This window comes from Fusarium coffeatum (assembly GCF_003316985.1).
Source record: "Fusarium coffeatum strain FIESC_28 chromosome Unknown BRIP53273_contig_152, whole genome shotgun sequence".
NCBI lineage: Eukaryota > Fungi > Ascomycota > Sordariomycetes > Hypocreales > Nectriaceae > Fusarium > Fusarium coffeatum.
This window is the reverse complement of record NW_022157945.1, coordinates 1-22,187: the sequence shown is the minus strand read 5'-3', so window position 1 is coordinate 22,187 and position 22,187 is coordinate 1. Positions and strand designations below refer to the sequence as shown.

General features: G+C 49.1%; 4 protein-coding genes across 4 annotated transcripts; all 4 read right to left on the bottom strand.

The window, feature by feature from the left end:
• Window positions 1-855: 855 nt before the first annotated feature.
• On the bottom strand, window positions 856-2,084 carry FIESC28_07034 (uncharacterized protein; the record flags this gene model as incomplete). Its single annotated transcript, XM_031161176.1, has 2 exons — window positions 856-1,563; window positions 1,662-2,084. The coding sequence occupies 2 exons, from the start codon at window positions 2,082-2,084 to the stop codon at window positions 856-858; spliced, it is 1,131 nt and encodes a 376-aa protein (XP_031014722.1).
• Window positions 2,085-2,861: 777 nt separating this feature from the next.
• FIESC28_07033 (uncharacterized protein) lies at window positions 2,862-5,257 on the bottom strand (the record flags this gene model as incomplete). Its single annotated transcript, XM_031161175.1, has 2 exons — window positions 2,862-4,946; window positions 5,033-5,257. 2 exons carry the CDS (start codon window positions 5,255-5,257, stop codon window positions 2,862-2,864), a joined length of 2,310 nt encoding a protein of 769 aa, XP_031014721.1.
• A 1,958-nt stretch (window positions 5,258-7,215) lies between these two features.
• FIESC28_07032 (uncharacterized protein) lies at window positions 7,216-10,692 on the bottom strand (the record flags this gene model as incomplete). The annotated part of the gene is made up of 5 exons (XM_031161174.1): window positions 7,216-8,225; window positions 8,304-8,400; window positions 8,452-9,385; window positions 9,953-10,400; window positions 10,455-10,692. The coding sequence occupies 5 exons, from the start codon at window positions 10,690-10,692 to the stop codon at window positions 7,216-7,218; spliced, it is 2,727 nt and encodes a 908-aa protein (XP_031014720.1).
• Window positions 10,693-13,502: 2,810 nt separating this feature from the next.
• Window positions 13,503-16,035, bottom strand: FIESC28_07031 (uncharacterized protein; the record flags this gene model as incomplete). The annotated part of the gene is made up of 2 exons (XM_031161173.1): window positions 13,503-13,603; window positions 13,659-16,035. 2 exons carry the CDS (start codon window positions 16,033-16,035, stop codon window positions 13,503-13,505), a joined length of 2,478 nt encoding a protein of 825 aa, XP_031014719.1.
• Between the last annotated feature and the right edge of the window lie 6,152 nt (window positions 16,036-22,187).

Here is a 22,187-nt window from a genome sequence, read left to right as displayed (position 1 = left end):
ATCCATTATGACGCTCGGATTGTTCCTTTGGGTTCAACGAAAGTCTCCATAATTAAAAAAGGAGTCGGAAGTCCACAGTTTTCTAACAAACGACGCGTAACCAAAAGAAACATTGATTCCTTCTCCAGCCAAACAAAATTCCCCACAACCCAGTTCCTTGACATCAACAGTTTCACGTTACGCCTTGTTCCTGTTTCTCCACCCGCCGTTAGACCAAACTCAGGCAAAAGACAAAGACAAGAAAGGAAGGAAAGGAACCCCAACTACGTATCTACAGTAAAGTACAGTATCTCCATTGCAGATCCTTCTCCAACAAGGTTCCTTGCTCCATATCAAGGAGGGTGACGACGCGGCATGCAGAGACTGAGATCCAGTGGATTGCCTCGATGCACGGGGAGATAAAATTATAGGATGGATACAGAAGGACGATCTGGAGGCTTGCAAGGCTTTGTCTCATCTCTATATCTCTCGTTCGTTTTCTCATGACAGCGTCGAGATGTGAATGGTGCAACAATTCAAGAGGGTTACATGTTGCACGACACACGGAACGACTTGCTCCATATGGTATCCGCAATGTCTATCCATAATCAGATAGATGAGAGACACGACTCTCCTGTAATCACTCTCCATCTATGCAGCGTAGTCTTTGGCACTGCCATAGTATATCGTATACTCTATCTCTTTATTCTATTTCATTCCCTCGTCTAAGTACGTAAGTAAACTCACACCTGATTGATGTACACAACTTCCCCATCCAAAGATCAACACTCTCCTCCCCAGAACCGTAAGTATCGACCTCTTCTTTAATTCCTTATCTTTTATTCAGAACAATGGTCCCTATCACCCTGTTGCTTCTCACCAACTCATGACTCCTCTACCGCGGTCGAAACCGCCTCGTAGCTGACGCTCAGGCTTGACGACCTTGCCTCTGAGGACAGTGTATCGGACTAAGTTCTCGCAGTCCTCGGGCATGACCCGAGCAAGCCAGATGCCCTGAGCTGCACCCAGGCTACCCTCTCCCGAGCCGTTCTTCTCAACGCCATTCATGCCATTCTGCTTCTCTGTTGCATCATCCAGACCAAACGCATTCGGCCGTCGGTAGATCATGACATTGGCAGAGTACTTGTGTCCTCCTACATGGCTGATGTAGTAGATACCGACACCGCCGGGTCTCTCATCATGCAGATCCCGATACAGACCTAGCGGCCTTAACTGGCGCTCAAACTCCTTCCTCAGAACAGGAGCGCTTTGGGCACAGCGTACATCGCGTGTTCGATGACTGCACATGAGGATGACGGCGTTGTGAGGACAGTCAACCAAGGTCACGCCGGGAATACCAGCGGCCGGATCTGGAGATGGCAAGGAAGCGGGCAAGGGCGTTGGTGTAAGTGGGGATGTGCTGGTAGGGGCTTGATTGATGACCTCTGCGATGATCTGAGGCACACTGAGAGGGTGAACATCGCGGAGGAGTTTGAAAGCTGGTAGAAGCAAAAGTGTTGTGGGCTCAGAGTAGTCATCTGTGTCATGGGGAGTAGGCATGTTAGAGGCCGAAAGTTTGAGTTTCTGTGAGTTGATTGTTAGTGGTCGCTCATTCAACTAAACCAAGCATGAAGGAGTTGGTATATTTGAGAAATACCTTCCCACACAAGTTAAGGACTCACCCCGTTCGAAGGCTCAACTGCTTTGGAAAAAGCCTGCATGACACTGCCCTCCTCCTCTTCCACATCTCTCACCCAATCCGTCTTGCCCGTCCCAACAAGAACATGCGTACTCCAAGCCGCGACTTGACCATATAGCACATCCTCCTCTTCGATCTTGAAGCCCCTGGGATATCGCGCTGAGCAATTCTCGCAGTCGTGCAGACACTCGTCACCATCTACCTTTGGGTCCGTCTTGACAAACAACTCCGAGGCCGATGGCGGCTTATCATCCTTGGCTCCTGAGCCCAGGACTGAGCTGACGAGGTTTTTGAACGAGAGGGCCATTCTCTGCTTTGGTGGTGGACGTGGAAGCCAAGATGGAGTGGCGGCTGTTGCTGAAGAGGAGAAGTTGTGATGTTGAGGGTGAGTGGATAATAAAGTCATGGTGTAAGAGAAGTCAAGTCAGTCGGTAGATTTTAGGGCCGTCCACTTCAGATCCCGTAGGTTCGGCTCGGTTGCCTCAGACTGATTGATTGGCAGTACGGAATCCACCTGGATAGGTAATTAATTCATAATTAATGGATCCGACAGGTATGCGATTGGATTTCCCCAAACTTTCTACTGATTGATAATCAAATAATCAATCAGTTAATCAATCTTGGGCTGTCAGGGATCAGGTAGGTAATGGAACTTGGCCAGCCGACTTTGGTACTTAATTACCTCAAACCAAAAGAGGAATTACTCTAGGATTAAATACACAAGAGGAAGAGTGTTTAATTCATATACCGCTGAATCTCGCTATATTCCTTCCTGTCGCGTCGCTCTTTTGCTTCGCTCTATTGCTTGTCCCGTTGACAGCAAATCAGAAGAATTGGCCGCCGAGATCGCAAGAGACGAAATAATTTAGTCACTTCACACTAAGCTAGACCATCATCTAGGCTATGTTATTTTGGCGCCCTCAACCTTGAAATCTCTCAGAGCTGGCGGTAGAGCTGGAGGTGGACCCAATAATGTACTGTACTGTAAACCGTCTAACTCCTATCACCGAGGACCTCGTCCACTGGCTTGGCACGTCATTAGGTGCAGAAGGCATCTTGAAATCATTCTTCAAAAGTAAGAAATACAATGCAATGTATTGACGCTACTTAGAATAGTACAAATGTCAAGTTATGGCTACTCGGCGCCTTCCAGGCTCGTTACAAACCATTTTCGTCCCAAAGATTATGCGTTCTTCTTTCTAGCTTCGTCGTAACCCTCCTCTTCACTATCGTCTTCTTCATCGTCTCCATCTGTTTTCTCCTGATCTGTCTTGTGTCGGCGATGCTTCATCGCTTCTCGAATCTTGCGACTCGCTTCATCAAAGCCACCACTCGAGTCGAGTGTAGTGAATCCACTGATAGGAAATCCACCAGATCCAAACCCACCTCCGCTGCTGCTTGATCGCGACCTGCTGCGGGCTCTGGATGGTGGCCGTGTAGAGAAGATGCCAACATGACCAATGTTGCTGAATGAGTCGTTGCGCGGAAGCGCACGGCTGGATTGTGTTGTGCTTCGTCGTGACAGAGCTGGTGGTGTCTCAGGCTCGTAACCAGTGCTTGACTGGTCGCTGTCTCGTCGTCGGTACGCCTTGGGAGATGTCGCGGCACCACCCTCAACCTTGTAAAGATCGGGAACAAGCCGAGCCTTCTCAAAATCGTCAAACATCTCAGGCCCAAGAGTGTTGATCACATCCGTCACCTGAGCGCTCAGCTCCGCTCGCCTTAGTCGCAGTTTGTGGATGTTGTAGTTTGAGGTTGGCGTCAAGCAGAGCAGGAGTGGTCGCAGAGACTTGAATATATCGATGCCTACCTCACCAAAGCGCAGAGACGCAAACGTGATGCCAACCATAAATGGCCACATAGCGAAGTAGATCAACCACAGTGGCACGCCCTCGGGGACGTATCCCCACAGACGATCCTGCCAAACCTTGAACGTAACGATTCCCGAATAGATGTGGTACAGTGTGGGCGCAAGACCGATTGCTACAAGAATTTTCCATGTCGCCATAACATCGCGACCACGGATCTTGACAGTTGAGCCGGCCAGAGCTGTCTTGGCCTTTTGCCGACTGATGATTTTGGTTGCGACGAAGACAGGTGCGAAGAGGATCAAGCCTGGCAATGTGCAGATGAAGAGGAAGAGGAGCTTGATCGATCGATAGATGAAGAGGAATATGACCTTGAGCATGTTCATCTTGGCGTATTGTACTTGATGATCTTTCAAGTTCAGGTATCGTAGTTGTGAGTTGTACTCCTTGACAGCAGCAGACAAGGACGTGATGCGCTCATCATTCTTGTATCTCTCATAGCCCATGCACAATCTACGGTTTAGCTCGATAACTACTGGTAGTGGCAGCTTCTTGCCCGTTGGATTATAAAGTCGCCGAGCAGCTTGAATCACCATGAGCGTGTCGTAGTCGGGGGCGGAAACAGTGACCGAGTTGAGAGCCTGGTATACCGTGTCTAGGACTTGACCAATGGCTTCACGACGTTGGTTATTGCAGTAAAGCTCGACGAGATGGCGGGGAATCTCGAAAGGAGCACCGAATTCAACAACAGCGCGTGAGCGGAACTTATGAGCATGGAAGTAGTTCATGCCAACAGGAACGATCTTGAGACCACAATCAGGATCTTGAGCCAAAGTTCCCAGAGCCATGATTGCAACACCAGCCTTGAGAGGCAGCAGCTCGGTGCGATCATGACTACCACCCTCGGGGAAGATACCAACACAGCCACCGTTACACAAACGGGAAAAGACAGCCTCGTAAACCTTAGTCTGGTCGATATGAGGGGCCATCTTGAACTTGGTGCCCTGGTAGCCTGGGGCAGGTCCTTTGACATCCTTATTGGTGAAGTTTCCATCGGTATCAATGTCGTCACGGCCTGTGAGTTGCGACAAAGCTAGCTTGCCCTTAAAAGGTCGCTTGACACGGATCTCCTCAGGGCCGATAATCTGCGAAATATCGACACTGGCGCCATTTTGGCCCTTGATGGACGGCAGAAAAAGCATGCCCTGAACTTCACCTTCGCCCTGGCCAAATTTGGTGCCGATACCACGAACTAAGGTTGGGTCGTTGATAGGATCGGGTAGGTAGATGGTTCCGGTTGCTGGCTTGGCAGCATCTTGGGCGCGACCGACGGGAACTGAGCCGACTTGCCGGGAACCCCAACCGATAAAACCGTGAACTGACTTTTGGGCGATAAGGAGAGACGCTCGTCGTTTAGCCTCGTTGCGCAGAGTTCGCTGAAGGATGATGGCATCGACAAACTATTGTAGGTGCTGGTAAGTTTTACTGTCCAATGGCAACGCCAAGCTGTTCCTCCGCCTTCTTCTCTGTGTGAAGCACAACTTACCTGGTTGGCATGCGGCGCAGCGACGAACAGGACGGGACCAGTCTGAGGGACGCGCCAGGCACCTCGAGGCACGACCTCTCGGAAGAACATATCGACAATGTTACCGACGGTGTAGAGAAACATGTCATATTTCCAGTTCACCATAGGATAGAGCTCCTTCTGCGGGGTCGGGTTCGTCGCAGACTGCGGCGCTGCCGCGTCCTTGGTGCCGGCGTGTTTAGACATGGCGGGCGAGCGAGGAAGAGACCAGCGCTCCTGAAGCAGGTGATAGGAACAGTATTTTGAAGTCCAAGGGTGGATATTGATGTTGTAAAAATCTTAACAGAGCTAGACAAGCGAGGTGTAATCGATGTGAGGGGCGGCGGGCCTCTGGATGGAGCGAAACGAAGAAAGGTCGAACAATACTTAGGTCGTTAAGTAAGTTAGGTAGGTAGTGAGAGATATGAGATATATTATATTAAAAGATGGACGCTATGAGCTGTTTAGGTTCCTCAGCATTCCTGCGCAGAGACAGGATGAGCTGGGGAAGAAACGAGACAGGAGGTAATGAAGATGGAGAAATAGCTGGGGTTGGGGACGTTCTCTTGGTAGGAGGGGGAAATGGAAGACTGGATGAGGTGCCTTAGGCGCGGGTAGTACCCAGTAAGTTAATAAGGAAAGGTCCACTTTAGAGCTGTGAAGCTACAGTCTTAGCATTGAATCATCACTGAATCTAGTACCTAGAAATTCAACTTTATCGAGAATCTTCGAATTATCCTTTCCTATCAGCTTCCTCTTCGGTGATTCTCGCTTACTTGTGAGCCGCTTCTACTTACCTACCTACCTACCTAGTTCATGACCGGGGATAATTATTACTTACACGTCGTACTCGCTCTCGGCGGTTTTGCCCTTGCAAATACTGGTCTATCACCCCACTTAATATAAGGTCCAGGTACATTGGTGCAGGATGTACGGATACAGAGGTATTAAACTTATCTGCTGCACAATCAACAAGATCAGAGACATTGACGAACCAGACTACAGTACAAGCCGCATAACAATAGCACAATACAGTAGTAATGATCCATAGTGATATATGCAACCGGAACCGTCATTCTCAGCGCATCGTGTATGCATGTATCACCATCTATATACTACGTAGTATATATCATTACAATTAGTACTTTGTTCTTGGCTCATCTCACGAGTACGTAGTTCTTAATCACAAGTTCACTCACACCACCATCATCACATAGTAAGTACCTAAGGTATTCAGCCCTCTCTACGGACATTAACACCTTAATCTATTCGGACCCCGGAACCAACCACTCCATCCCGCTACAGCTAAGTATCCATCATGGATCCTCTACGAATTTCCGAGAAACAACGACAAGGAAAACAGATCCCTGCACCCGGGCTTTCACATGTCAATTTCGTAGCACGTAGAACATTCGAACTGTAGTAGGTACTGTACGGATAGTATTCATTATCTTGGTTGGATCCTAGAAGCCATATGTAGAAACAAGATCACTCTCGGGCTCACGGCTTGTCAATAGAAGTCAAGTCCCAACAAAAAGCAAAGCGCCAACACTGGTCACATTGAATGTGGTTGAGACTCTCCGTAGTAATGCGCCATCAAAACTACTAAGGTACTAAGGGAGGGGGAGGGGTACACTGCACTTCGCTTTACAGTACAGTACTAACTTCACTTTATCTACCTCATCTGTACTCCGTCAAGCGTCTCCGTATCCCGAGGCCGAAAGGATCCCCAGATTTCTGCAGATGTTATGTTGGGTTGGGTTAGACTTGGGGAATGCAGCTGATATGTTGATTTATCAAGCCCTTTTCAAAACCCCCCTACTTTTGCATGTGCAATACTCCATTATGCTACAAGTTAATTGTGCCGTAATCTGTACAAGGTCAGTCAGTAACGATCTTGTGCATGCTGTACCTAGACACAAGGAAAGTGGGTTGACTCGGGCGTAATACCATATATTTATGCAAGATTGTGTTGATTGCTCGAATTGATAAGTTTGTTGACGAAGCTGTCATGAGCTCCAACTTTCAAGCTATTCCAACCATTCAACATTCCAGGCGATAATAAAACCAATGCCGCATGAACTCATGAACTTCGCGGATGCGCTATCCATATTATCTAAGTGACTATTCAGAGATGTACGATGCGATTCCGCCGTGCGTCTTTCTCATCGCTTTCGTCGCCGATTCTTCTTCTCTGGTATGCTCGCGCTACTTCCCTCAAGGTCAACCTTGCCTTCATTCTCCAACTCTTTCAGTTTTTCCTGTCCAGAGATAAACATACTCAAATCCCGATTCATCTCCTGTAATTCGGCGTTCTCTGTTTTGATCTTGTTCAGCTCTTTGGCCATTGTTTCGTGGTCGGTATTGAGATGTTCGATACGCTTCATCAGTCCTTCGTTCAGTCGTTTCTCTTCCTGAAGAGATTTGCCAAGGTTGCGTGCCAACATTTCGCTCTTGCTTGCCTTGTTGCGCTCTCGTTCAAGCTGTTTCTCTAGCTCGGGAATTGTTGCCTCGCTGAGGGCTGTATATTTCTCCTCTAATAGCGCCAACTTCTCCATGGCCTCAGAGGCTTGTGCAGCAGCATTTTCAGCAGTCGCAGATGCCTTCGAGGCTTTATCGACTGTCTTGCTAATTAGTTCTTCATAGTATGCCCGCTGCGATTCGAGTTGACTCGTGACTAGGTGCGTGTACTCGAGGCCAATGCTTTCGAGTTTTGCCCGAGGTACGACATCTTCTTCTTCTAAGTGACCAACTGATCTGTTTCTTGATGGGAGCTCCACCACTTTGCCGTCGCCTTTGTCCCGTATAAGCCGATGCACCCACATGTCACCGGCATAGTCCCAAACATGCTGTGTTTCTAGTTCGAGAGCAAAGCAGTGCGCTGTCTCTTTCCAGTGGTCTTTGGCATGACCACCCTTATAACGGCCACAGCCTACGTGGCCGCAAATCAGGCAGATCCACAAATCGTCTGTGCAATCACAGACGGTGCAAAGGTTTGAGGCGCCGGAGCCAAATGGCTGTGTATGAGGATTTGACGAGTCCGAGTCTACCTTAGGTGACGTGTTCGTGAATCTGCAGACCGGACATCCGGCTCCTTTCCAATTCTGAAGGCATGTGCAGTGGAAGACATGTGAGCAAGGAATAGTCATCAACCCGTTTGTTTCATCCATGCGCTCTAAGCAGACAGGACATGTAGGTAGTTCTATCAAGTTCGGCGTTGGGGGAGGAAACGGTCGAAGGCTACTCGACATACCAGCTGAGGAGGTTAAAGTAGAGAGGGCAGCGCTCGATTTTCTTGTCGGGGTTTCGAACGTTATGGTTTTGACGAATACAACATGGCATATCTGAGGCTGAAGGGTGTTAGCAAGCATGCCTTCCTATTTCATTAAAACATCACATACCTCCATGGTGTTAAAAACCTTTCCGTCAAATTCTTGACGCCATTGTTTCGCTCGGAAGTTATCTCGAAATTTTAGGAGAACGAGATACCTGTTCATCCGGGAGGTCATAACCATACGACAGTGACTTATATCACTTCTCCATTTCTCTCCTACGAATCCCATAAGATCACCTGGTGACATGTAGGCAGGAACTGCCGGAATGCAAAGAGTGGTGCAGTCGTTATCTTTTGAATCCCCAATTCCGTTTTCTGGGCCCCCGAATTCCACAAGACTTGGTGTCTCATCACCGTCTCGGTAGAAGTGCACAACGCCCCATCCAAGTTCAGTATTCTTGGTCTCGAGTGGAAGGAAATCGGCCTTGGTTGCCGTACCGGCCCCTCCGAACGTTGGCCCTAGAGAAGGGGCTGCGGATGGAGTAATTCGACTGGCCTCGCCCATGACTGTATGTCCGGTTCGTAAATCGACCGTTTCGAGACTAACACGACCAAACCTCCAGTCTTTAACTGCGTTCTGTGGGTGTATTGCGGCGCTCGAGTTCGGTGGTGGGAAGCTGTTGGCTCTCTCAAGCCACTGTCTTTCCGACAAAATTTCAATGTTCCTTTCAGATTCTTTTGCAGGCGGCCTAGTAGCTGCACCACAGTCGATTATACCGAGACTTGAAGTAGATGAATTTTGTCCTGCAGTTGTGTATGGAGATGTGTGGTTCGCAGAGCTGTACGAAGGAGATTCGAGAGCGTTCGGTACTCTGTATATTGTTCGTCGATCGGGTCTTGGGTGGGAGGGAAAGTCGTCAAAAACGCTCGCTTTGGATAGTGGAAGCCAGATGTCCTTATGGTCTGTCGTCTCTTGCGCGGCGGCTACTGGGTCGGGCGTCGGATAGAGCTCGAATTTGATGTGATAGAAGTAAGACGGCATAGCCTGTATCAGCCCGTGGCTGTACTAGTTGCTCAAAAGTTGATAAAAGCACAAGTCTAGTCGTAACTCGGACTCAAGAGATAACCGACGAGTACGACTCTGATTACTAAGGAGGCAAGAAAATAAGATGTTGGTGTTTGCGATGTTTTAGAATCATCATATGATATTGTGGAAAGGCGTGGATATAGCTTCGCAACTTTGAGTTCATGAGTGTCATTATATATGTCGGCTGCCCCACTCGTCATGAGCTGGGCTGTGGAGCATGAAGCCGGGCCTGAGAGTACCCCACCCATAATTAAGCGCAACCTCACTTACAACGATAGGCTGCCGACACCATGTCAGACATCGAAATCTGAAAGCATGAGACGAAGGAACGTAATTTCATGTCCAGCTGGGATTGGCACTTGGATGATTTTATGTTGACGCCCTAGCCTTACGATTTCACACGGAATGTTGAAGTATAATGCAGACTTTAATTGAGTCTATCGTCAGAGCATGAGTATTGCATGCGAAAAACTACATAAGGTACGATCCCGGTTTCAAATGAATCCCCAAACGCCATCGTTAACCCACGTAAAATATCTACTGGCCGCCGCGAAGTCGGAGGACAAGGTGAAGGGTAGATTCCTTCTGGATGTTGTAGTCGGACAGGGTGCGACCGTCTTCCAGCTGCTTACCAGCAAAGATAAGACGCTGCTGGTCAGGAGGAATACCCTCCTTGTCCTGGATCTTGGACTTGACATTGTCGATGGTATCAGAGGACTCAACCTCGAGGGTGATAGTCTTTCCAGTGAGGGTCTTGACGAAGATTTGCATACCACCACGAAGGCGGAGGACGAGATGAAGGGTAGATTCCTTCTGGATGTTGTAGTCGGACAGGGTGCGGCCATCCTCAAGCTGTTTGCCGGCGAAAATCAAGCGCTGCTGGTCAGGAGGAATACCCTCCTTATCCTGAATCTTGGACTTGACATTGTCGATGGTGTCGGAAGACTCAACCTCAAGGGTGATGGTCTTGCCGGTAAGGGTCTTGACGACTGAGGATGAATGTTAGTAACGAGACCTGTAGCTGTGATGTCTGGATAACTTACAAATCTGCATACCACCACGAAGGCGGAGAACAAGGTGGAGAGTTGACTCCTTCTGAATGTTGTAATCAGAGAGGGTGCGGCCATCCTCAAGCTGTTTGCCGGCGAAAATCAAGCGCTGCTGGTCAGGAGGAATACCCTCCTTATCCTGAATCTTGGACTTGACATTGTCGATGGTGTCGGAAGACTCAACCTCAAGGGTGATGGTCTTGCCGGTCAAGGTCTTGACAAAGATTTGCATGGTGGCAGTGGTATGACGCGAATACTCTTTGGGTTGATGGTATTTCGGTTGATGATGTAGATGAGTCTCGAGCGCGTGGTGATGTTTTGTAAGAGAGGTGTTGTGGGAAGAAAAGAAGACGAAGTTGAGAAGAGGCGGAGAAGGTTTAAGTAGGTAGGGGGGGGTATTGTTTGATAATCAAGGTGCGAGGGGGCGCAGTGACCGGTTTACGCCTGCCAGTGACGAACAGTAGCGACAAGGCAGGCAGGCGCTCTGGTTGCAGGCAGTGGCAGCCCGAGCCAGACAAGGAGAAGGAGCGCAGCTTCCGGGGGCGGATGATTCATAATAGGTACCTAGCCAATGATGGTGATGACTAGGTAGGGAAGGCTCCAGAACCTGGCCAGGCTGCAGCGCGCCACAGCAGGTTTCGAGTACTTCAATCATCCACTGTCCAAACATGCAAGGCGAAGTATCCGAGACATGTCACTCATTATCATGCCAGAGTGGGTCCAGGCAAAGCCAAAGGCTGAGAGTCAGACTGATGTCAAGAACGTGCTCGTTTGACGTTTCTACTCTGGTGTTTTCTAGCAGAGTCTAGAAGACTGTATGAATAAAGCCAAACCAAGAACAAGCAGTGGACACATATATGCGTCGCAGCCTCAAACCTGAGACTTTCCTCAACCGAAAGCGCATAGTGTAAACAACAAGCACATAGACCATGTTGTACCCGTCATGGGCGGTCGCATTCACTTGCCCGTCACCGTCTAATTCACGACCATTCACCCATCAGCAGCTCATGCACCAGAGCGGGGTGGCGGGGTCTGGGCAGCGGTATGTCGCCACTTTACCCCGGGAAAGGCTCTAAGAAGCAATGCTTGTCTGGATATTATTGACAAAGGCCATTGAACCAGAGAAAGCGATATCGAAAACAGACGATCTCTCTCAGCTTTATACAGCAGATCACAGTTGATCGTTACCCTAAGCCTCTGATGGTCAAGTCTTAGGTTCAGGAACCACGAGTGCAACGCGCTTTGGATCAACTTCCATTGCCGAGATAAGCTCAGAGTGGAGATGCCAGCCTCAGCAACACTAGCAAAAGATGGGGAGACTCTACGCACCTGGACGGACACCTTCCTATAATCAAGGCTTGTTTATTCCAGTAATCAGTTGCGGCCTGCTTCGCTGACCGTCTCACAGTAGAGGAGTTGACGATAACTCAAACTTCAGTTGATGAACGACCGACTTCTTCCCTCCGCTGAATCCGGCCGTATCGGCCTTTGCAACGTCATCAGCCAACAACAGGCTTGGCCCGTGAGGACCCTACCTTGAAGACCACCCTGTTCGCATCAACTTGTTGAGCTGGATGCAACACTAATTACGAGGCTGGTCAGTTTCGCACTTTTATAACCAATGTGTCCCCAAGCAATAGTATTGTATCGGCACTAGAAGATCCCTTCTTGTCGCTTGTCATTCGTCACGGTGTCAGAAGAATCGGCGGCTGGGAGCATAAGAGACGAAATAATTTGGTCACAGATTAGGCTATCACTAGGTTATTTTGTTTTAGACGCCTAAGCCTTAGGGGACAGTTATCATGTCAACCACCCACCTGCCATAACAACCCGCCTTCAGACATGGATATGACTCGATGCCAAAGGACCGTGTGGTCTTATCGTGACTCCGCCTTTCGTGGTGTTGGCTCGGTAATACCGGTAGTTCAGGATTGGCTACCCTGGATCGAACCGTCACCAAAAAGTGGTGTATGTATACAGAACTTCTGCATTCATTGCGTAAAACCAAGGGCACGTAACCGTCAGGTACACATGATTTATCACAATATCTGTCTTTGCAAGCGATTGATTGAGGTATTAAGCTACCTAGTGGCATCAAACATCTTGCGTTTCGTTTTAACTGATGCTGTTGCTGGTTGCTTGTCGCACCAATTATTAAACGTTAACAGGGCATGACAAGTCAGATAAGAAACCTGTGTTCTTCCAACAAGACACCATCTCAGCTGCTTCTGACCATGGTCTGCGTAAAGCAAACCACATTAGATTGCAGTGAAGTGGCAGTTTCGTTTTTAATGGATCGGATGAGCAGACGAGGATCATCACACTGCACAGATTCTTCGTCCAACATTGGAGACAGGTTTGCGGGTTAATATCAATTCAATATACTCGTGGCGGTGCTAGAGCGCTTGCCTAGCATGAAGCCTTTTTTTGTAACTACCCAAATATCCCTTTGTCAAACTGCTATAAAAACATGATTCGCTCTGCTCTTCTGCTCTACTCTGTCGACCATGGCTTGTCGCGAGTCCAGCCCACTTGAGCTCACCAACGCCCTCAAAGATATAAATCACTCAACCTCCATATAGGCTCTTCAGCCATGCAAAATCAGTCATCTCAAATGCCAGGTCGTCAAGCATGATCCCATAATCACCACAAAGTGGGTGAGGTTCGCTCTGGATTGTATGATATGTTCGTTCTCCTCCGCCGCCAAGATTTAAAAACAAAAAAATATGATAAAAAGAACTAAAACGCTCTGTCTTCTTCAGTCATACATTCATAGAAGAAAGTCATAAGAAGGTCATAACACATTTTCCCGTGTCAGGTTGCTTCGTGTTGTCGGACGGTGACCAGCCGTGGTAGAAGGTTAAAGCCGTATTCGTATGCTCAAAAGAACAATTCTGGGGTCGCTGTTGACCAAGATCGAAACGGCCTTGCCAACGCTGTCGCTGTGATAAAAACAATTGTGACAAAGGAAAAGGCGGGCGCCTTAAGGGCCCTATCATATGTTTTGACGTATTCATAGCAACTTGAACAGGCTAAGCTATCTTAGTTGGCCCGGATAACAAGCTTAGAAAGGAACTTGTTGGACAGAGAGTCGAAGTCGTAGCGGTCGAACTTGGACTCCTTGCGGGTACGGAGATAGGCCTCTGCGTCAGGTGTTAGTGGTGTGATGCGAGATAAAGCATTGGAAAGGATACATACCGTGCTTGATGACATGCTGTCGCACTTCAGTCATGGCCTCGCAGACGGAGGTGTTGTTGTGAAGCAAGTGACCATGCTTGCGGGTGTCCCAGTCGGTAAAGGCGGGAAGCTTCTGAGAAATGGCGTGGAATAGACCCACAATGACACCAACAGGCGTTGTCTCCATGTCAGTGCAGAACTTGTTGACGGCGACAGGGTCGGGGACTCTGTAGTGGCAGTCGAACTGCATCTCCTCCCAGACGGCAAGGAGGATGGAGGCAATCATGAAAATGGTAGGCCAGTTCTTCATCTTCTCACCGCTGTAAACACCAGAATACAGAGCCGAGAGCTCCTCAAGGATGTCCTTCTGTAACTCACGCCACATGTCGGCAAGGGCACACTTGATCTGGAAGTTGATCATGACAGGAGCGACGGTGCGACCGTAGTACTTGGAGTCCTCGTCATCGATCTGGCCATCAAGATCGACCTCAGATCCTTGGTTCTCGACCATGGTAATGTGCATGGTCAGGTTGTAAGCAAGGACGAGCTTCAGGGACTTGCGGATGACGGGCATCTTCTCCTTGACATAGAAGCGGTGAGCAGTCTTGAGGATCTCCGTAATGAAAGGAGTACCCTCGAAATGGTCGTCAATGAAATCCTCGAAAGGACCGTCAATGTGCTTGTCGAGGTATTCGGACAAAGCATCAAGACGAATACCCTCGGCACCAACATCGAGCTTCTCGGTGCGGGTTTCAAAGTCAATGGGCTCCTGATCAGTCAGAGTGGACTCGACCCAGTCGACGGAGAAGCAGCTGTCGTCGGCAACGAAGACCTCGCGGACCATAACGGGAAGTGCGAAACCGTAGCCATGAGTGATCCACATAAGAGTCTCCTTCTGGGCGAATCCCTTCACGTTGTAGACCGAGACACCACGGTCCATGTGTCGCTCGTAGTCAGCCTTCCAGTCCTTCATAAAGTAACCAATGTCCTTAATGTCGATACGAGTGCAAGGAACCTGCCAGAGACGAGCATGAGAAGGTTGGCAACCAGCGCAGGGCTCTCCCTTATCGCAAGTCTTCTTGAGGAACTTGCATCGCAAGCAAGCTCGGAGCTTCCTGATCTCACTGGCCTGCTTTCTCTGCTCGGGCAGAAGAGGTCCCTTTCTGCGACCAACCTTCTTCTCGACGGTACCATCTTTCTTGCCGTTGGAAATACGGCGAACAACGCTCTTAGTAGTGCTCTTAGCAATGGGGCTCTTGCGAGGACCCGAATTTCTACGGTTTGTGCTGCTTGAAGACGGGGATACGGATCCGGCACCACTTCCGGGGCTGTGACGGCTCGAAGAAGGTTCGGACTTGATGGGAACAGTGGCAACAGTGGTAGTGGCGACGGGTTGAGGGCTGTGATTATGGGTATGGGCGTGATTGTGGTTGTGGCCGTCGTTGGCGAAGCAATTGCGGTGGTTACCAGCATCGACATAACCGTCAGACTCGGGAGAGAAGGGGGAGTAAGGGAAAGGCGGGATCTCCTCGAAGCTTCCAAACTCCATAGAATTGGCGCCGTCGGATGAATCGGAGTTGGTTCTCAGGTGAAGGGTCTGGGAAGGGTTGAAGATGGCAGCACCTTGAGCGTGAGCCTGCTGGAACTGATCAAAGTTGGGCTGGTTCCAGTCCACCATAGCCCAGCCTTCGCCCGACGAGGAAGGAAGCGACAAAACCTCGAGATAAGTCCCGGTAGGCGAGTTGCTCCCGACACTATCCAGACGAGGCATACCATCCATCTGCAGTGTATTCTGAAACTCTTGCCAATTCTCCATGCCGGTGCTGGGCCAAACTGTTTGGGTATGGTCGTCCATAGTAGGAAGGCCGCTGAATGTCGATTCGAGGAGGTTGGCCTGGAGAGCAGCCTGGGTGGTCGCAGGAAGGTAGTCAAGAGGGTTTGTTGGCTGGAAGTTGTGGGGGAAGGCATTGAAGCTCATAAGCGCAGCATCCTGGATGAACTGTGTCATATCAGCAGCAGCCAGGTGCTGCTGCTGCTGCTGCTGCTGTTGCTGCTGCTGTTGTTGAAGGGCCCAATCTGTCAAGGGGTTCACGCTTTGCTGGAAGGGCGATTGTTGAAGCGGCGAGTGCTGGCTATGAGGGCTGGCGGATTGCGACGGAGGCGAAGAGATCTGGTGCTCCTCGGGACTCATAGAGCCATATCCGTGAGAATGGTTTGAAGACATATCGAAGGGAACGGCCCAGTGCCGGGCGTCCTGTGACATGATGTTTGAAGCAGCTGAAGGACTCGAATGGGTAGTGGCCGTCGAGTACGTTTGGTAAGCAGCGCGGTTTCGATTATCGAAGTTCGTCAAGTCGAGATAGGCATCACCCCCGCCGTTGTTGAAGTCGTAAGTCATACTGGGCAAAAATCAAGAAGGAAGCGGAGTAATAGATACGGATGATCGATAATATTGTAGGAACTCAGCGGACGACACCGCTCTTTCGTGAAGTCCCTGTTGAGGTGAAGGGAGAAGGTTTTGGAGCAGCTGGAGAAGGAGAGGGACTGCTGGAGAAGGTTTAACGGGTAGATCATGGGTTAGTCTCGCTGCTGTGGGCGGTTTGTCGATGGGGGAAGAAGCGGTGAAGCCGTCGGGACATGCAGCCAATGGCCAAGCCACCTGAGATGGAGGCGCCCACCCACTAAACTGGCCGCTACATAAGCCTATCCGCTGGCGAGCACACCCTCGAACCCTTGACTACTGCAACCTTCCTGCGCCTCTCTTGGGGGGGTAGGGTATTGGCCAATTGGAAAAAAGATTAAGGGGAATCGGTTCACCTGTTAAGAAAGACTAACAAACACTATACAAGCGCAAACAGATCTACCCTGAGTCCAGCCAACCACCTCTGTAGCCGCGACCGCCGCCGTCACCCGAGGCCATGATCAAGTCCGTCAGTATCCTGATCCAGTCGAGTCGAACCAAGAATTCGGCCTATCGCCAGTCCTCAAAACCCTGGTCAAGGCCCAAAGCTAGAGTAGAGGCCCCGTAGTCCAGCCATCTCCATCCTCCAAAATAGCTATTTTATCCTATGCCTATGTCTATGCTGTTTATTTCCTGGCTTTGTGTTGGAGAATCACGATACGGGGCGGGGCGTTGTGCCAGCAGATCCATTGTGGCCATAAATCGTGCATGAAATCCAGGCACCTTGTTCTAGCAAGAGCTGTTCCTGGATGGGGACCTATTGATGGATAGCTCTAGCTGTTGAGATGAGGTTCTAGCATATTGACATGTCCATTGAACGTCGATTTCCTCAAGATGAGGCGGTTTGGAAATGCTCAGATCTACTTTACTTGCGCCATCTTATTTCTCTAGTCCCAACCTTGGTTGAGGCCCCCGCCGCATTGGCTCCATCAAGTTTAGCAAGTGTCAAAAAAACCTACCTAAAGTCCAGGATCTTGCACAGTGCATATAGTTATCGTTGGGTGGGAAGTTGGAGCACACACAGTGCATATCCGACTGTCTACTGTAGGAGACCTGTCATCCACTGATATTCCACCCACCAGCTCACCTTGCAGCAAAATATCGTTACAACGCAGCACCGTTGGTGGTTGCATTGCTACTCTGTAAGCAAATGGGAACGCATCGTGGCGACTACGAGATATCAGTCTTACGGCACATAGTGTTCTAATATCACGGAATACCCGTCTAACCAATAGTCGTCTTTGCCTCTGGTTCAGCTGCAGGTTATTTCCTGTCCTGGCTTCGAGCTTCCCGTCTGCACGTCTTGCGTCTTGTCTTGATGCTCCGAATGCTCCACTATCTGTCTCTATGTGGTGCAGTTCTGCTACATTCGAGACAGCACAACTTGCCGCTCGCCCACTCCGATTTCGAGATTCTCTCCCTCTCCCTCTACTGTACGGATACATACGATAAGACGGCCGCCGCAAAGGACAAGCTCCGGTCGGTTACGCAGAGTGCAGTGCAGTGCAGGTCATCCGCTGGCGGAAAGCTACACGCTGGTGGTAACACTAACACGGCCATGCGGCCAAATGTCTCGAGGCTTGGAATGCTGCAACATAATACTGCACGTGCGAGGGTTTGACTTAGGTTGTACCCCAGTACCTCTGAAGTGGACAGTCTAGGATATGTCACGCATCGAATCTGTTGTCTTGTTTGGAAAGCATCGGGTCTGCAATTCCGTCTCGATTCGAGCCTCAGGGTCCCGTTCCAGGAACACTCTGGATTCGATCGACAGAGTAACTATGAACAGGAGATATCGCCTGTTTGTTGTGCGACTTGTCGAGCGGTAAACCTCATAATGGATCATTTCAGCCATCCCGCCAACCATCAAACCTAGAAAAGCGACTGTCAGCGGCCAATGCTCAACCCTTGTCATGGCCTCACTTACAAGAGACCATCGGCGAAGCACTAGCTAGCTTAGACTCCACCGCAGGGTCTTGCAAGGACATGTTCAGTTAGACCGTCGATCCCGCTCGACTTCTCAAACGCCCCATCCGCTTGTCTGTCTGGCGAGACCGATGCTCGTGATTGCCAGCGAACACGTCAAGGATTTATCCCAATATCTCCATCAAAGGCATCACGACCAATAGACAGCCTTAAATCTGCAGAATCTGGTCTGCAAATCCTGCTCGGAAAATGCACGATATGTCCGCGCACATAAGTTGATGCGATAGATCGTTCCGCAGCTTTAGCTCTCTACAAGCTCGTGGGTCATGCCTCACTTGCGAAATAGCTGGATCATTGATCACGATCATGAGGCACCTGCCATCGTCCATTGTTTCTTTCAAGCTGTTTTTCAAGCTGGAATTATTGACTGCAAGGGTCAGTATATTGCAATTGAAACAACTACTATATCTATTAGGCGTTTTTCGGTTTGCAATGAGCGATACAGCTCACCAGCCTCTAAATGCATACCATACTTGCGTCCGCAAATGAGGGGGTTACCCAGGCTTGCATCTTCGCGAAGGCATATCGATATGGATGATCGAAAAGAACCTAATGGGCACATGTTGCAATCGTCGATCGAGGGTTCAATTGCATTAAATGCAAACAGGATTGAATGCCTTGATTGTTAGTTAGTTGAAAGACTAGCTATGTCTTGCGTAGCAAGTGTCTTCAGGCGCGCGAGCATTGGCCGCAGACACCCACTTCAGGTTATCTTGATCTGGCGTGAAGAAAATCTCCCGCGCCAGGCGTTACATGGTGGATGGAAGAGACAAGGAATCACCGGCAGTGCAATAGAATAAGCCCAATAGGCCAATGCACAGCCTGCGTTGTGTCTTGTAGGCGGCCACGCAACATGCTGACCAGCCTCCCCAGAGTTGTGAAGCAGAGGCCACCTGGTGTCTGTGTGTGATGTTTCTCAGATTTGTAGCACGCACGAGGGTTGAAGACATGGCGCACAGTCACGTCTGCGACCCTGCTGTCGGACCGCTCGTTCATGCTGCGAGACTAACAATGATGTCAGCAACTCCTTAAAGACAATAAGATGAGACAATCTCTAACATCTGAGTCTTGAGTCTCAGGAACGCATAGGACACACTACACAGCAGCTTTGTTCGACCCCTTCTTCAGTTAAGATGTCCCAAGTTAATCTCTGACCTCCCCTTGATATCTTGACCGCATCTGATGTTACAACCAGGGATCTCCCGCAGTATCCTGGCCTAGCTAAGCTGTTTTCCGTGTGCACGTCTCACCTGGTGGTAGTCCCCCCTTTGGTTCTCCTTCTGGACCACGACGAAGAATGATCTGCGGTTTCTGTGTACGGAGAATCGATGATGCGAGGAGCGATTCATGCGGAAAAACTAGCAATTCTTCCCAAGTCTCAACAGAATGGCATGGCCTGCCGCAGTTTCGATACGCAGCATGAGTCAGGTCGATGAGCGCGCTAACAGCTCCCTCCAATTATCTAGGTTCACGTTGTAGGAAACCCTGCAGAGACACACTAGGTGCTAATGTACTATATGCAAATACGGTACGTACATGAGAATGCCATCGAAACAAACAAACAAACATGGTGTTACAGCAAGGTGGGCTCGGTACATCCTCCGGCTTCCTGTTGGGTCTTGATCTTGGCAAACAGCTACAGTGACAGCCAAGCAATGGTCTAACCAACACGAACTGTCAAGCCAGAGAGGCGAGATAGACTTAACGGCGGTCGTTCTGAGCTCGGCATAGTACGTACATGGATGTCAGCCGCATCGCATCTCGCTCCACTGCCGATGGATTCTCTCTGTGCCGGCTATTGGCAACTCTGTCGCCATCAGACCATTCTTGACGCAGGGGGTAATTTTGACGCTCAGTTCTTGGATTTCGATTTCAGGGAACAACCGCCGGCGGTCAAGAGACATATGTAGACGGGTCAAGTCAATTGGCAGACTGAGAGGCGATTTAAATTAAGGAGTCTTTATTTTAACGCTCCATAGCCGCTTGACAAGCTCTTTTTCTATCTCTCGCCCTGCTCCGGCTGGCCGATCTCCATATAAACTCGGCCTGTGAGCCTCCGCCTCACCTCCACAACAACTCCGAGACGATCAGTCTCCGCCGTGGGGACGCAAGGAACGAGGGGTTTTGGTCTTATATATCCGTACATACTGGAGTTAACTTGATAAACCGGAATCGACGGGCCAGGATGCGTATCGTGCGTACGTACGATATGTACGTCTGCACTATCGAAATGTCGTGGCTGCTGTATGTCGATCGCACTTGTTTCGTGGTCCCTTGACTATGGAAGTGAGGGGTGATTTTGAGCTTGAGCCTGAGCGTGTGTCTGTGTCTGTATTTGCCCGCTATGACCATGGATGAATCCGGCTTACTAGTGTCGGGGATGAAGCTGCGACAATAGGCGGCTTAACAGACTATTGAGTTATAGTTGCCATTCATTCCAGAGAATAGAAACTTGTCGGTCTCTCATCCGCATGTTACTATCTCTATCTGAGAGATTGATAGCCTTTACCGTACAGAGTACCTATACTATCGACGTCTTGGCGTTATCTGATGATTGAGTTGACTTGACCTCGGATGCACAGTACATGTAGCTGGAGGGATTTCGTCATCATGGACTCACTTAAAGGCCTGGCCAAACCGATTCGAGAAGTTGCACCATCTCACTCACGAGGCGCAGTCAAGTTGTACAAGTGTTCAGAGATCCCTTCGTCTGTGGACTTATCAAGAACTCACATACTGCTCCACCATCGCCTAGTTAACCTTTTTGTAAACCTCAACAGTAGTTATTGGATAAACTCGGCTTCTCTAACATGAGAATCGTACCAAAAGCCTGCATTTCGACCCAAAGCAACTTGACGTGCAGAACTCTCGCTCTCACCTTGGGCAGCCGTGCAGAAGCTCGCATATGGTCAATAATCCGGCCCAGACTAAATTCATGCACATGATTTCGAACCGAAGCATGCAGCAAGTAGTGAACGGACTTTTCTGGGGATGCGTGCCATACATGCAAGTATGTGTTGTTTCATGCATAGTCGGCCACATCGTTTCCAAAACGCTTGATGTATGATGAATGCTGCGCTTTGTTAGCAGGCGAGACGCCGAAGTCGTCGAGCCTCTGAGTCACAGTTATCTGGATGGCGAATTTCCTCTACAGAGAAGGGGTTCATTGAGAGCCACTGTCGACTTGAATTTCTATGTGAAACGTAATCTTAGGAACATACGTATTATTCGGTGACTGGGTGGCAAGTATTGTGGCTAGAGTATTGGCTATTTGCATCAGCTTGATCAGGCTTCTTGTGTAAAGACTGAGACTTATACGTCACTATAAGATATATCAGCTGCTATCCAATCTTCCCGATGTCTCCTACTTGGACTCGGCAAGGGATAACTTGTTGTAAATGCCATGAAGGGTTATGTGAGTCAGCAGACTCACAGGTTTCTATATCGTTAATACAGGCTATTGATAACACCTTGTTAACCTGTCCGAGAACTAAGGATATACAGTATCCGATCCTTTCCCATATCTGGTTTGGTGCTTCTATCGACTCATGGTAGGGTTGAGTTGAGGACTTCTGAAGCTTCAACCATATAAACCTATTGGTCAAAGTTATGCCATGTCCTTGATGAGCGACTTGCCCCTATCTTAAACAGTACATGACTTTGGTCATAATGCTTTAAATATAAAAACATTCTTCAGAGCGGGTAGGGGAAAGTCTGGTGCTGGAATGAGTTCAGCGAAGAGTCGGGCAGTTCTTTATATACCCCCTTCTTGTTGAGGCCACTGAACGATTAGCAGCTTTAACACAGAATGAGGAGAAACTAACGAAGAATCAATGGGAGTTTAAGTCACATATGCAAATAGATGTTCTCTTGTGGGCTCAGGCAAATACCAGTTTCTGCCATCAGTCAGGCTGTCCAAGTTAGTATGAGTTAAAGAAAAAACATAAGTATCACCCATGCTAAAACAAAAGCTATGTAGTTTACCAGGCAATCGTATATACCCACAAGCAGATTGGGGACAAACAAGCAGCTCGTTCGTAAAAGGATTTTCAGTATTGGCAGCTATTACTGGGTATATAAGACGCAAAAAAAAAAAAAAAAAA